The following is a 16,018-nucleotide window of genomic DNA, read 5'->3' as shown; positions in this document are numbered from 1 at the left end:
TTTCACTTTTACTTTTTTCTCACTATTTTCCTTTACCTTTTGTTTCTCCAGATGAATTTATTTTTTTTCCAATTGCTATAAAGCAATTCCTTGCTAATTTGAATTGTTTATAACTAAATCTGTGTATTGCCAAGGCAGTATTCACAATGATTGATATTGCTATGAATATGCCAGTGTGGTTGTGAATCGCAAAATACAACAGACTCTCCAAAGCATTTATTCAGACACCAGAAAGCCAAATCCCAACCAGTAAACCAAATCCACCATAGCAACAAAGAAGGTAGTACACATTATCACTACAGAGAGCAACTCTATCCCAAAGCCTCCCCCTACCTTCCCACAAACACTCATAGCACAGCTAACTTGCCTCCTCTCTCTCCCTCAGCTCTAACCTTACTTCCTCTCAGTTCTACTAACTTCCTTTGTGCTCCACCCTTTCTTGTTTTACTTGTTCAGCAAGCTCCTCTCACCACATGTGACTTGAGCAGGTCTCATGGGTCTATTGATGGATGCGGAAGATCTTCACATTAAGCAAAAATACATTATCAATACAATCTGTAAATTCATTTACATACTATCATTTTTATCATTTTAATACAGTCCAATTATGAATAATTTTCTTCTTTCAATTCCTTTATTTCTATAAGAGTGTTTTGTAGTATTCACATGTATCCCAAGTATGTTTTGGTAGGTGAACTTCTGGATACTTCTTTACATTTTGTAGCTATTTTTAATGAAATTTCTTTTTCTGTCTTTTCCTATGGAGGCTTGTCAGTAATGTACTGAAACCTTGATGATTTTTATGGGTCTATTTTATATTTATTACTTTAGGGAAATTATTATTTCAATAACTTAGTTGGCTCAACCTGTCTCTGACACTGATTGATCCCAGAGTGGTAGCTGGTTATAAGAGATATAGGTGGTAATGGTATGGCTTAGAGGTCCTGCACTCTCACGAAAATTCCTTGTGGGATTCGAAGACCAACTTTGAACAGAAGTAAGTGTTGACAGCCCTTGAAAACAAGTGGTTGGTTTGCCTTCTGTACAAAAATTACTAATTATTTCAGTCTTCTATGACAATGATATGGAAGTTCAAGAAGCTCTTTGGTTGCAATACTTGGAAGATAAACAGAGGAAGCATTTTGGATGGAAGTAAAATTGCAGCTGATTGGTCATAATTTCAGAGACCTACAAGATCAACTGACTTTTTTAGACATCCCCAGCCACAGTTTCTGAAAAATCATAATTGCATCATTGGCCACCATTTCAAGAAAATAGTTATGTATGTCATGAGCTTGACTATTTAATTCTTGGTAACTGTGTTGGTGAAGAAGCTTTACTACCTTAACCTTCGTGCCTATGATAATAGCTAACTTTTTATTGTCTTTTATAATTGCCTCCAAATTCCAGGACTTGGTGATGGCCTGTAATTCCATCATTTTCCAACCAAACATCTGAGCCAGATTAGTGAGGGAAAGATCATCCACCCTAAAGAACCTTCGATAATGACTCAGACAGGTCCTGAGCTGGGCTAAAACCCCAGAACTAGCAGAGACCTGTAGGGCCACCATCAAAGATTCCACTCCAATTATCCCTTGCAAGGCAGTCTTCTTCCTCTTAATGACATCTACACAGATATTAGACAAGTAATCCATCAAAGTTTGAGCTTCGACCCACCTCTGTGTTTTACATGTCATAAGGACATTAGAAAAAACTTTAGAGTTAGATACATCATTCATGAAAGGGATCAGGAATACTTGGGGATTACTTCTACCTGTCCACCTTTCCAGGTTCCATGCAGATAGATTTGTATTTCTTGCATTGAAATGTTGGCCTATGATGGATTTTGTGTTCATTGAAATGAAGTAGACCTTCTTCCCCATATTGTGGAGCTCCACTGCTAGGCTGGTATGAATAGATTTAAGGCTGGTATTACAAATAATGATAACAACATCAAAACGGTCCCAATTTGTCTTCTTCAGGTAAGTTGGTACTGATTCCGTGTATGTCTCGATATCTGGTAGGTTTTGAAACTCTGGTACCAAGGGGATCGTGAAGTCAAGAAAACCTCTATTCTTCTCAACAGGCAATATACGCAGACTACTGATCAATGAATTACTCAGGGAATCATTTCCAATCACAGCTATTCTCAAGTGCGTAGTCATCATGTGCATCCTCAATTTGGAAGATACTTCCTTTAGTTTTCCCAGGACCACCCACTCTAGTATTTCAGACACGTCTACTTCAGAAATAAATCCTTGATCATTTTCCAGCTTGGATTGGGTTATTATTTCAGTGGAAAGTTGGTATAACATCTGCTCCACTGTGTGGCATATCTAGGAGAAAAGAGACATGATGGATGGAGACTGAGTTAGGCACATGAGGGAAAGAAGAGGGACAGGAGAGGTTGATTTACTGAGAAGGAACAGTCAGATCTTCCACAATTTCTAAAAATCTCATCACCCTTATTTTTACACTTAACCTTCAATTCTGTGTTGGAAGAGAAGTGGGGTACAGAATATCCAAACGTAACTTGTTTGGCTTGATGGTGGTCAGATACACACATGCTCAGATGCTGCTTCCCTTTAAGCCAAGGGTTCTTAATAGTTCTAGGGTTATCCCCATTTTAGACAGAGAAGAATAAGGTGACTTTTGAAATTCTATCTTGGAAAAAATGGAAAACTAAGAGTTGACCATATTTTGGGGGTAATTTTTTTGGTGGGGGTGGAGTGCCAAATAGCTTCTCAGTAATGTACTTTCCATTCAGATGAAGGAGAGAACCAACATGGAAGGGTAAGAGAATGGGTTAATAGTGACTGGTGGAATCGTCATGAATCATTAACACTTGAGGGTAGCTTTCTAATCAGTGACTCTCCCTTTGCAAAGATGGATCCATTGGCTCATTAGAACACTGATAAATAATTAAATTATTTAATAATAATTTTTAATATTTGATTAATAATTTAATATTTAAATAATAAATTAAAAAATTGCAAAAATGCATGCCAAACCTCTTTCTTAGTTGTCTTATTCTGAAGGTGAAGTTGTAGCCATGGAGCTAGGAGAGAGAGAGGAAAGAAGAGACTGAGCTTGCTGTTTTCAATCATTTGCCCATCTCATTGATAGGGAAAAAAAAAGGACTTTTTCTGCACATAGGAGGGCTCTCTGAGAAAATAGGAGGCAGTCTGATCTGTTGCAAGCCATTTTTCTCTTTTGGCTCAGTAGCTATAGAACATACTCCATCAATTTTATTTTTATTATTATTTCTTATTGGTTAATGTATTTATTTTTAGTTATCAACATTCACTTCCTTAAGTTTTAAATTTTCTCCCCCTCCCTCTCCCCTCCATCCCTAAGATGGCTGGCAATCTGATATAGACACCACATATACGTTCCTATTAAACATATTTTCACATTAGTCCTGCTGTATAGAAAAATTATGATGAATGGGAGAAACCATGAGAATGAAAAAACAACAAAAGACAAACAGAAAATAGTCTGCTTTGCTCTGCATTCAGACTCCATAGTACTTTCTGTGGATGTGGATGGCATTTTCATCATAAGTCCTTTAGAACTGTTTTAGGTACTTGCATTGCTGAGAAGGGCTAAGCGTATCAAAATCAGTCATCGCACACTGTGGCTGTTACTGTGTACAATGTTCTCCTGGTTCTGCTCATTTCACTCAGCATCAGTTCATGTAAGTCTTTCCAGGTTTTTTCTGAAGTCCACCTGCTCATCATTTCTTATAGAACAATAGCATTCCACTGCAAGCATATGCCACAACTTGTTCAGCCATTCCCCAACTGATGGGCATCCCCTCGATTTCCAGTTCTTGGCCACCACAAAGACAGGTGCTATAAATATTTCTGTACATATTGGTCCTTTTCTCATTTTTATGATCTCTTTGGGATGTAGCCCTAGAAGTGGTATTGCTAGGTATGCACATTTTTATAGCCCTTTGGGCATAGTTCCAAATTGCTTTCCAGAATGGTGGGGTCAGCTCACAGCTCCACGAACAATAAATTAGTGTTCCAGCTTTCCCACATCTTCTCCAATATTTATCATTTTCCTGCTTTTCCATGTTAGCCAATCTGATAGGTGTCATGTGATACCTCAGAGTTGTTTTCATTTGCATCTCTCTAATCAATAGTGATTTAGGGCATTTTTTCATATGAGTATAGATAGCTTCAATTTCTTCCTCTGAAAACTGCCTGTTCCTATCCTTTGACCAGAAAATAGCCCATAGCTCACTTGCAACTCCTCACTACTGAACTTGGGAAATAAGAACTGTTTTAGGCCTCGAGGCTAGGCTTCTTCATCTGTCAAACAGAAACACTGAACTAGATGAACACTAATGTCCCTACGATGCTATGGGCCATTGTCCTTACCTTTGAAACTTCTCATGGATTCCTCCAAGGCATCTATCTTTCCAGTGAATGCACACACTCTTTCTTCTAGGTCTTCGGATGCGGTGAACACAGTCAAAAGCAACAACTCTTGCTTCCACCTGAGGAGAAACAGGTCAATAGAGAACATGAGAAGGGCCTTCAGGAAAAATAGGAATGAAAGGTTCTGGCCAAATCCAGTTTTCCTCACTTCCAACTCAAAAACAGTTAGAAACACACAAAATAGATTCAAAAGATGAGAAAAAATTCTTATAGAATAATAACCACGCAGTTCAAAAAAAATAAAGACTATATTACTGGTCCACATTCTACCTGCTCCCTACGACCACCTCAGATCAAACCATTAACTCTATCTTTCATCAAATGAAAAAATACACACCAAATTCAAAAGAATAAAAGGAAACCGTTGTTGTCAGTCATGTCTGACTCTCTGTGACCCCATTTGCAGTTTTCTTAGCAAGGATACTGGAGGGGTTTGCCATTTCCTTCTCCAGCTCATTTTGCAGGTGAGGAGCTGCGGCAAAGAGGATTAAGTGACTTGCCCAAGTGGAAAATCTCACTATATTTTGATTTCTGGAATGAGGTGTTCCTGGGTTCTCACCTTAGACTTGCACCAACTCTTTCGGGGTGTCTTAAATTCTTCTGAAATGTTGCCGGACATTCCTGATTCCTAAGAAGGGCAACAGACCACACAAGGCTGAAGGCTGAGGAGAACTTTCGCACTCCCACTGGAGTAGGGGTTCATAACTCTTTGCGTCATGGACCCATCTGGCAGAGTGGTGAAGGCCAAAGGCTCCTCAGAATAATGTTGAATTGAAGGACATGAAATGCTAAATTTCAGTTAGAGGTTAGTGAAAATAAAAACACATTTTTTTCCTTCCACCAAAATTCAGATTCCCTGACATCTACCAACAGATGGGTATGTGGGGGGCGGAGGGGGGGGGCGGCGGTATAGATTCCAGGTTAAGCATGTCTACAATTAGATGATGGACTTCAGGTTCAGGATAAGATACACTTTGTTGGACATTACCAATGTGGGCATTTGTTTTGATTGTCTATAAATGATTCTTAAAGGAGTTTTGCTTTTTCTTTTTTGATGGAGTTGGGAGGTGGGCTACGAGTAGGACTACTATTAACCACAAAATAAAAAAGAAGAAGAATAGGATGATTGAAACAATTTTTCAAAATACACACAATGAAACAGAAAGCCAGAAGCAAACATAGACAATCAGGACAACTCTGAAAACTACATGTTCAAGTTATCATATATTTTTAAAAAGCTTATTATAAACATAAAAGGAAAAAACCAAGATGTTTATAATAGAAATATGCAGTTTTTTGAATGACCTTTTTTTGTTCTATTTTGTTTATGGAAATGCTTATGTTTGAAATTTTTTTTAAATCCCTTTGTTTATGAAGTCCAAATTCTTATTTTATTTTTTTTGCAGGGGGGAAGGCAGGGCAATTGGGGTTAAGTTACTTGCCCAAGGTCACACAGCTAATAAGTGTGTCAAGTGTCTGAGGCTGGATTTGAACTCAGGTCCTCCTGACTTCAGGGACGGTGCTTTACTTGCTGTGCCAACTAGCTGCTCCACATTTGAAATTTTTTAAATGCACTGAAGTAAACAGAAGGAATATCAGTAAGAAACAGACAAGCAGGTCAGCTTTGAAAATAACATGTTGAATTTATTACATACTTGAAAAGCAAGTTACACTACAGACTGGCAGGTTCATGCACAATTTTTTCCAAGAGAACTTGACCTACAATTTTATGCTATATTAATCAATCTATCAATGGATTATTTTGTAGAACTAGACCAAATAATAACAAAACTTATTTGGAAAACTCTAGAACCTCAAGTGAAGTAATGAATAAATGTAGAAACAAAGAATTGTATAAGAAAATACAAACTTCTATTGCATAGTATTAAAAATATATAAATTATGTGCCATTTGGCCAAGTAGTAACAAAATTGCTGTGTGTGTCACCCACATTTTTTGTTTCCTTTTGTGCATTTAAAAATGTTTGATGCTTTTATTTTTTCATTATCCACTAATTCACCACTAAAACTAAACCGACTCACCAAAATAAAAGCCATTCTTCCCAAAACCCTCAAACAACAAACAGAAACTCAGAAGAACACTATGGGAAGAAGCCATTTCATTCCTCCCTGTCTCTATTCCTCCACACCAGAAAATTGGGGAAAATATAAAGTTGAATGGATGCAACATGTTTCCAGGATAAACTAAAAAATGGAACAAGAATATGAGATCTTACGTATTGGTCAGTCAAAAATGAAACTTGGGCACAAGCATGTGTTTGTGTTTTTTCTTCTTATCTGATGGTCTCTTGGTATTGTCATTTATTCCACAACTCCAACTACCATCTCTATTTAGATGATTCTAAAATCTTGATCTCTAGTTCTGACTCAGATGGGCATTTCCAACTGCCTAAAGGACCTATCTCTAACTGGATGTCACAGAAGCCCCTCAACCACAGCATGACACTGGACCCAGAAGAACTACTTCCTTAGGTACTGAAAACCCTGGCAAACATGAATGCTGAAACAATGGTTTTGATAAAATCTCAGAGAACAGGAGAACTAAGAGAAAGTAACTTGTAAGTTACAGCCAAATGAATTTGATTTCAATTCCTGGTCAAATTATAGAATGTATGATTCAAGTAATGCTTGGTGAACATCTAGAAAAGGAAAAGGTATTAACGAGGAACTACCATGGCTTTACCAAGCACAAATCATAAGAAACTAATTTTATTTTAATTTTTCAACAAGCTACTAAACTGGTAGATAGAAATAATCTATAGTTTAAAGATACTTTTAGCAAAATATTTGATAAAGTTTCTTATGCTATTCTTGTGAAAAAAATGGAAAAGATGTGGACTAGATGGTAGTAGAATTAGATAAATATGGTGGGGCGGGGAAATGAGGGTTTAAGAATGTTACAGAGAAGCCAAAAAAGCTAATGCGATCCTGGGCTTTAATGAAGATGAAAGAGAAATAGCTCCCAGGAATAAGGAAGTGTTAGTCCCACTGTACTTTGTCCTGGTCAGTCTACACATCTGGAGTATCATATTCAGTTCTCAGCACCACATTTTACAAAGGACACTGATAAACTAGACAGTGTCTAGAGGAGGGCAGGGTGAAGGACACCTCAAGTTCATGCCATATGCAGATCAGCTGACGGAACTGTTAGAAAGGAGAACCCTAGAGAAGACTCAGGGACCATGTGAAGCAGAATGGACTGCTTTGGCATATAGTGGGTCGCCCGTCACGGGGCATCTTCAAGCAAAGAATGGATTACTATGTGGCACTCTGCATAGGTCTGTGACATCCTTATATAATGTACATCAAAATTACTTTTGCATCTTAACAACTTATTAAATTGTAAACCCATTGGGACTGGGATTTTCTGTTTCCTACAAAAACGATCCCAGTGTTCTATACCTGTTAGAAACTGAAGAAATATTTGGGAAATTTTTTTTAAAAATAGAAGTATAAATCCTTGCAGTGAAGTCATTCTATCAGGCTGACAGGAGGAAAAAAAAAACTGACTTACTTATTGGATATTCACAAAAGAATGAGAGATAGAGAATACACACAGAGGCAAAAGCCCAACTAAGAACACCTACCTTTCTTCCAGTTGTTTTCCGATCTATGGAAGAGAGGGGAAAAAAAAGTAAGTTTTTCTACAGCCATTCTCCACTGGATATGGAACAAATCCCTAGAGAGAGTAACAAAACTAATTTTTGTTTTTTTCCCCCAGCTGTTCCAGATGCTCACTCCACACCTACAAATCCCAGCACTTCTCAATATCATTAATTCCCTTTATGTTCTACTACCTCATGCTTCTGACCACTGCAAATTCATCCACTTGTATATTGTCATTGGTTCAATCTCAATTCGTGTCTTCTTTCATGTCAGTTTCTATTCTGTAATACATCCATTATACTCACCATCTGGGGCACAGATGGTATGTTCTCTTGTTTCTCACCTTAAGGATTTCACTTGGAGTCTTAGAAGCTCTCTCCTCCATTTTGTTTATTAATTTTTCAAGATGAGATATTTTTTGAGAGACTTGGGTGACATGTTGCTCTTTCTTACAGGTGATGTCCTTCTCCAGCTCCTCCATTTGGGCCAAGAGGAGTTGTTCCTGTACATCAAGGAACTCCCGGAACTGCTGATACTCAGACATAATTCTCAGTTTTTTGTCTTGGATTTGGTTCTGTAGAAATGAAGTGGAAAATATTCTTTAGTACACAGCAGGGGGTTCTTAACCTGGGGTCCATGGATGCCCCAAAGGTCAATAGACAGATACAAATTTGGGTGCGAAAAAAAGCCCCTACATCTTTATTTTGACCAATTCCTTACTTAATTTCTTGGATTATGAACGTAAGCAATGAGGCAAATTACATTTCACCATAGTGCCAAAGGGGTACATGGCCCAAAAAAGGTTAAAAACTCCTAATCTAGAGTCTCACTCCCATTGACCAAAAGGGAAAAAAGGATAGCATGATGATTCTTAGAATTTCACTCCTCCCGTTTCTTGCCTGGACTCTCAGTTTCAGGATTTGAGAATTTATGACATAGCGTCACATCGATCTATGGAATATAATTAACACGGTGCCTTCTGATCCATATAGTCTCAGGTCTTCTGCTTACTTTTCTATCATGTGAAACTTATGGAAAAGAAGGACCAGATTGGCCTTGAGTACAGTATGGATGGGAGTGGTACAATAAAGTAGGAAGATGGGTATCAGTGGGAAGATGAGAAGCCATAAAAACATTCCCATATCTATCTCCCCTAGGGTTTTCATTATTTTCTAGTCCTGTCATCTCATCCAGGCCCTTCACTGCCTTGGACCTATCCCTGATGCTCCAGATTTTTCTTATCAATAATAATTTTACAAGCGCATAGCATTCTTCAAAGAATTTTGACATCTATTACTTCATTTAAATTTACAACAGTCTTATAAGACAAGTGGGGGTGTCAAATGGGATCTCATCCCCATTTAACAAAGATGAAAATTAAAAAGACAGATTGATTTGCATAAAGACACCTTCTTCACCCCTCCTTCATTCTCTTAGGAACATGGGAAAGAGCACTTGTTCCATACCCTTGAAGGTCATATTCTTCTTTCCAGGCCTCTAAGCAAATAATCCAGAGACACTGGGCGCTTGAATGACAGCAACACTTTTTTTTTGGTGTGTGGGGAGGGGCTGGGGGGAAGGAATCATGAGGTGCCTACCAGCAGTGCCTGGATCATATTGTTTTCCTTCAAATGCATAATTTTTTCTTTGGATTCCTTCAGACTTTCCAGCTCTCTCTGAATTTCATCCTGTAGAAAGGAGAGTTACTTTCCTACTGACAAAATGCAATTTCAACATCTGTTCATGAGAGGGTCATGGTATATAGAGCTAGAAAGTACTTTTGAGAGCACAGAAATCACGTACAGGGGGCTAGTGATGGTGATGCTCAAAAAAGAAAAAAAAGAAAATGCCATCAAGGAAGCCTTGAAGAAAATGCACAGACGAGAACTGAGAGAAGTTCAGAGGGAGACACAGACAAACAGGATGACTTAGGAACTAATCTGTTGAATTTATTATGTACAACTTGAAAAAAGAAGCTGAACACAAGAGAGATTCATCATTTCCCATGTAACCATTTTCCCTTCTTTGTATACAGAAATGTTCAGGCAATTATTGGTGTTTATCAAATTCAGAATAAAGAATAAAAATTTAAAAAAATAAATTCAGGGGACTGCACTAGGTTATCGAAGAAGGAGCTTCAGAGTGGTGACATTTTATGAGTCTAAGCAAAAGCTGACCAGTATACTTCCAACACTCTCCATGGAGAAAGGGACTGAAATGCGATATCATGACGGAGGAGAAGATGACTATGGTTAAATACAGGAAGAGGATAAGTGAAAAAGTTAGCAATTACATTAGGACAGCCTTAAAGCTTGACATAAGATTCAGAGTTAGTGATACAGACAGGGGCCAGATCACAGTCACTAATGAGATTACAGTACGCTCTTCCTTAGGTTCTTTTATCCCTCCCAGCATGTTCCTTACCTTTCCTCCCTCTCAGTACAATCCTCTATTTTCCTTTGGGTCCATGTTCAATTCACTCCATGAAATCTTTCCAAAGGCCTCCCTAACTTAGCCCTTTCACGGTAGCTACTCTTTCTAAGAAAAATTACTTCATCATTATCATGAAAATAGTTTTCCTTCAAAACTCCACAGGGCTTTCAGATCCCATCACTGTCACAGAGAAAGTAACCACCCTTAGCCAGGAATTCCATTTTTCTAGACACAAAAGGAAGATATTATAGACTATTCCTAAAAGCTGTCCAGGGATGAAGAAAACCCCTGATTGAAGGCTTGTGAATGATGGGAAATTTTCTGCTGTTCTTCAAAATCGCTTCAGTTCTAATCTTAGTTCATTTATGCCTTTTGTCAAGGCAGATGGCTGTTCAATTCAATAAATCTTCAAAATGGAGTTCTCCAGGGGTTTGTTCTCAACAAGTCTTAACCACACGCGACCTGTACCCCTCTTTTGTACACCATCCCAGACTCCGACTCCTCTCCTTTCGACCACAAACTCCCCAAACACTATTCTTTCTATCACTGCTACCCACTTCTGTCCTTTCTGGTGACCAACTGAACGGTAATAGTATTATAGAGTTAGAAGAATTCTACAGGGTCCAGTGCTCTCATTTACAGGAATATGAAGGCTATACAGGTTACATAACTTATGCAAGGTCACATTAGAAGAGCCAGGATATTAACCCAGGTACTCTAAAGTGAAATGCAGAGTTCTTTTCAGAGCACCACACTGCCTGGGATATATAGCATTTTCAGATAGTGGGGGCACAGGATAACTAAACCACAGTTCTGTAGATTAGCACAATGCCTGGCACACAGTAAATGCTTAACAAATACCTGTGGACTAACTGCTGATTGTGGGTACCATGACTACTACACCCACCAGTTTCATTCTAGATCAATCTATCAAGGGAGAGAAAAGACCAAGGCAAATTTCTTACTTTGTAGGGCTGGGCAGCATCCTCTACTGGCAAGACAACATGAGTACTGTGCTCTCGGAGCTCCTTGCACACAAAGCACAAGAACTGCTCATCTGTTTCACAGTAGAAAAAGGTCTTTTCCCCATGCTGCTCACAAAGTTGATAACCCATTGGTTGTTTGGAATCTTCTGACTGCTTATCATCAAGTTCTAGGCTGAGGAGGCTGGTGACTAATTGTGCCAGCTTCCAATTGGGAGTGATGTTTTCCTTCTGAAAAGGTTTCTTGCAAATTGGACAGGGCAGAGAGTCCTGGACTTGAGCTTCAGAGTAGTCACACAGTGCAGTGATACAGCCTCGGCAGAAACTGTGGCCACAGGGAATGCTGACTGGATCCTTCAAGTGCTCCATACAAATAGTGCAGGTCAGTTCTTCCAAGAGGTTCTCTGGTAGGAGTCTGGCCGCCATGACCACTTTACTTCATCTATATTCTGCTTCCTAGACAGGGCAACGAGGTAAACAGGGTAAAAGAGAGAAATTCTGAAAATGAATTAGGGATTGAAATTATGGTTGGGGAAAGTTTGGATGAAAAGTGACTGAGCATGGAGTCAAATTTCTGGGTATTCAGACTAGGCTCATACACTGGATGATCTTGGAGGGACCTTACATGCCATCTAGTCCAACTCTCCCCGGGTGACACAGCCTGGCATAATAACAATGTAGATGATAATTGTCAAAATGCCTGTGTGGTTCTGTATCACAAAGAATACGAGACTCTCCACAGAGAAGGTAGGAGAAGTAAACCATTTATTCAGACACCAGAGATCACATCCCACAAGCCATTTACCCAATTCATCACAGCAGCAAAGCACATAATATCACAGCATGGAGCCTCGCTGTCCCCAAACCTCTCAACCCCCTGGTGGGGTCTTCCCCAAAACAAACTCACTGCAGTTGTCACACTCTGTTCAGCTGCCAGAGGCTGACCTGTGTTACCTCAGCTACATATATCCATGACATCTCTCTCTCTCTCTCTCCGCCTCCCTCTCTCTTCTCCCTCTCCTTCTCTCTCTCCCTACCTCCCTCTCTCCCAGCATTTTCTATGACACAATCTCTTTTTCTTGTCAGGAAGCTCCTCCCTCCACATGTAACTTGGGCTCCCTGTGACATAGGAGGCCACATGGCCTATTAATGGGTGGGAAGGATCTTCAACTCTAAATTGCTACTACTCACAGGTAGTAGGAAATAGCAGAACTGGGTCTGAACTCAGGTTCTCTGACTTGCTGTTGTACCAAACTTCTAGTCCCTCTCCTTCTCAAAAGGGGTTTAAGGGAATAGGTCTTGAGAAGATGTTTGGATAGGAGTTAGGTGGACAGGTCTAAACAGCCTTGAAGACTTAGAAGGTGTGATTCTATTCAACCTGGAGTGGTGCTGGATGGCAGGAAGGGCGAAAACATTAACGTAAGTAGGTCATATATTGTGCACAGAAAAGATATTAAGGAGGGTTGATATGACAGAATGATTAGTTATTATAAAAAGATCATTTTTAGCGGTGCACAGGGAAAAACAGGACTATATTTTGATTTCTGGAATGAGGTGTACTGGGTTCTCACTTTAGACTTGCACCAACTCTTTCGGGGTGTCTTAAATTCTTCTGAAATCTTGCCGGATATTCCTGATTCCTAAGAAGGGCAACAGACCACACAAGGCTGAAGGCTGAGGAGAATTTTCAGGCTCCCACTGGAGTAGGGTTCATAACTCTTTTTGTGTCATGGACCCATTTGGCAGTCTGGTGAAGGCCAAGGGCTCCTCAGAACAAGGTTGAATTGAAGGAAATGAAATGCTCAATTTCAGTTAGAGGTTAGTGAGAATAAACAGACATTTTTTTCCTTCCACCAAAATTCACAGATTTCCTGAAATGTACTGACAGATGGGTGGGGGAAGATTCCAGGTTAAGAACGTCTACACTGGAGAATCCAGGGAAGTCATTTAATCACTTTGAGTGTTACTAGTGATACAATTTTAAGTTACTAGCTATACAACTTTAAAAATCAGTAACAGACATAACTTACACGTCAGCAAAGTCTAGGCCTTTGTAAATGGGTGTGAAGTTCCAGACTCCTGTTCTAGGACACAGAGATAAGAAGCTCCAGTGCAGGAAGCCCCCACCCTGTGTGAGAAGCTCACCAACAATCAAAACAACCCCACTAAAAAAAGACAAAACAATCACCCAAATGAAAGGGACTGAAGGCCTCAGAGCAGGCATTTCCTGGTGTCCTTTCCTAAGGCCAAACAAGCCCACCTGACACCTATTACATTAACCATTTTTTTTTCTTCAAGGTAACAGCATTTTCATTGGCCCTCCCCCAGGCCTGAAACTCTCTCCCTCCCCTCTCTGCCTTTTGGCTTCCCTAGTTTCTTTGGAGTCTCAAATAAAGTCAAACAGTCTGCCAGAATGCTTTCTCAGTCCTTTAAAATCTTACTGCCCTCCAGCAGAGACTACCCTCAGTTTATGGGGTCTCTGTCTTGTTTGTGCCTTGCCTCCCCCATCTGACTGTGGGCTCCTTGGGTGTGAGGACTGTTTTCTGCCTTTCCCCGTGTTCCCAGCGCTTAGCACACAGCTGGTACTTAATAAATGCTGACAGACACGAGGCAGCCTAGCCCTGGACCTCGACTAGGTTAATGCACTTTAGAATGAACAGTTTTTAGAACCAGAATTCTAATCCGACCCTCATTTTACAGATAGGGAAACTGAGTAAATGCATAACGAATGAAAAAGCATTTATTAAACACTGGCTTAGAACAAATATCAGAAAGATCGACAATCCCTGCCCTCAAAGAGCTTCCATCCTGGTGGGGAAGTTGACGCACACATACAAGGGGGCAGCGACCTCAAAAGGGAGTTTTGGTCCGAGGAGTCCCAGAGAAGGAAAGCGTTTTGCTGGTGACTACGTAGGTTCCCTGCCTCCAAAACCCGTGTTCTTTCCGTAAAGCCCCCCACTCCCCCCACCCCCCATCAACACCAACCTCTCTGGACCCCGCTTGAGAACGTCTCACCTTGTCGCACCCAGCAGAGAGAGAGGGCAGGGCCAGGACGGGGGAGATGCGACCCCACGGAGTCCGCGGAGGGCTGGAGGAGCTGCAGGAGGCTGGAGGCTCGCCAAGGCAAGACTGCCCCACCCAAGAGGGTCTTCCGGAAACTTGTTTACCACTTCCACTTTTCCTTTTGCAGGCAGTCTCAGGCCACTTGAGAGATCGATGACGCCCTTTCAATAATCGGCCAATCCGCAGAGCCTATCGGGGTCCCTTCCAATCCAGACCCCCAGGCGGCAGTTCTTTTAGACTTTGGAGATTTTTCGTTTGATCTTGAGGACTGGGAGCAGAATAAGATTAAGGGAACACATCTGGAAAGGTGGGTTGGAGCTGGATTATGGAGAGTTTTAAACACTAGGATGAGTTAGGTTTTTCTTCCAGACTCAAAAGGGAGCCACTGTGAGCTTTGAGTAGGGGCGTGACCTATTGAGAACTGTGTCAGTCAGTTAACAGTGTCAGTAAACATTGATCAGGCGCCTACTATGTGCTAGGCACATACGAAACGCTGGGGCTAAGAAAGAAAGGTACAAGTCCCTGTTCTCAAGCAGTTCCCAGTCTGATGGGGGACACAATGTGCAAACAATTATGTCCAGAGAAGCTATTAACAGGATAAATTGGAAATAACCAACCAAGGGAAGGCATTAGCCTTCAGGGGGATCTGGAAAGCGTTCTTTCAGAAGGTAAGATTTGAAATGGAACAGGAAGGAAGTCGAGGAGTCAGAGGAGAGGAGGGGAGACATTCCAGAATGGGTGAATAGCCACTGTAGGGAGGAATGGTTTTGGCAATTGTGTGGAGAATGGATTGGATGGGGAGAGACTGGAAGCAGGGAGATCAACTAGATGGCTGTTTTGATAGCCCAGGCAAGAGGTGAGAAGGTGTTATCAACAATCCAGCTAGCAGCTTCTGTGGAGGTATAAGATCCACAACAACCAGCACCCACAAAGCTGCCAACACAGGTCCTTTTGATCTGCTTTACTTAAGGAAAGCAACGTTAAGTGGTTAACAATCTTACTTTAATCCAGCATACAAATAGCATCCACCTAGTTCAGGGGGAAAAGCCAGCACCCAGTATTACAGACCAAGTACAATTCCTAGCTATCAACATCTGGGTGTATAGCTGTGGAGGTCATTAGAAGGGCTGGCCCAGAGTCACTCATCACTTCTGCTGTGTCTCAGAGCTCTGAGTGAGAGTGCTAACCTTTGTGCTTATATATCCTATTCAGGGCAAGAGGGCCCTGACCTCACCCAGGCTGGGCCTGGAGAAGTTCCCCACCCCCAATATCACATCAGATACAAATCAGTAGCTCCCAATTTTCTCAACGCTGAGAAATACAAAAACATCCCACTTTATCTGCCCCATTCAAAGAAAGGCCAGAATCATTAAAGGTCAACAACAAAAAGTCCAATCTTAATTGCTATTACATAAGGGCCTGAGTTATTCCATTGGCTTTAAGAGTGGAGGGAAGGGGATAGGTA

The 16,018-nt window shown here is 40.6% G+C and overlaps 1 protein-coding gene across 2 annotated transcripts; it reads right to left on the bottom strand.

Moving 5' to 3' along the window:
* Positions 1-234: 234 nt before the first annotated feature.
* LOC118856709 (tripartite motif-containing protein 10-like) lies at positions 235-14,634 on the bottom strand. Of its 2 annotated transcripts, XM_036767145.1 has the most exons (10): positions 14,506-14,632; positions 13,521-13,618; positions 11,473-11,946; positions 9,673-9,762; positions 8,418-8,648; positions 8,056-8,078; positions 5,008-5,076; positions 4,389-4,507; positions 3,012-3,058; positions 235-2,336 (listed from the first exon to the last, which is right to left on the bottom strand). In XM_036767145.1, exons 3-10 carry the CDS (start codon positions 11,914-11,916, stop codon positions 1,197-1,199), a joined length of 2,163 nt encoding a protein of 720 aa, XP_036623040.1. In that variant the 5' UTR covers positions 11,917-11,946; positions 13,521-13,618; positions 14,506-14,632; the 3' UTR covers positions 235-1,196. The 2 variants fall into 2 exon arrangements, with proteins under 2 accessions (XP_036623040.1, XP_036623041.1); XM_036767146.1 differs by lacking the exon at positions 8,056-8,078 and having other exon boundaries at positions 1,849-2,336; positions 14,506-14,634.
* Between the last annotated feature and the right edge of the window lie 1,384 nt (positions 14,635-16,018).

The sequence above is a fragment of the Trichosurus vulpecula genome, chromosome 7, assembly GCF_011100635.1.
Source record: "Trichosurus vulpecula isolate mTriVul1 chromosome 7, mTriVul1.pri, whole genome shotgun sequence".
Taxonomy (NCBI): domain Eukaryota; kingdom Metazoa; phylum Chordata; class Mammalia; order Diprotodontia; family Phalangeridae; genus Trichosurus; species Trichosurus vulpecula.
This window is presented reverse-complemented; position numbering and strand designations above follow the sequence as displayed.

Coding starts and splice junctions, on each gene's coding strand:
- LOC118856709 (XM_036767145.1), bottom strand. CDS start 11,916: ATGGCGGCCAGACTCCTACCAGAGAACCTCTTGGAAGAACTGACCTGC. Junction 4,508..5,007: donor AGAGTTGGTGCAAGTCTAAG/GTGAGAACCCAG, acceptor GTTTCTCCTCAG/GTGGAAGCAAGAGTTGTTGC. Junction 3,059..4,388: donor ATCCATGAGAAGTTTCAAAG/GTAAGGACAATG, acceptor TCTCTCTCCTAG/CTCCATGGCTACAACTTCAC.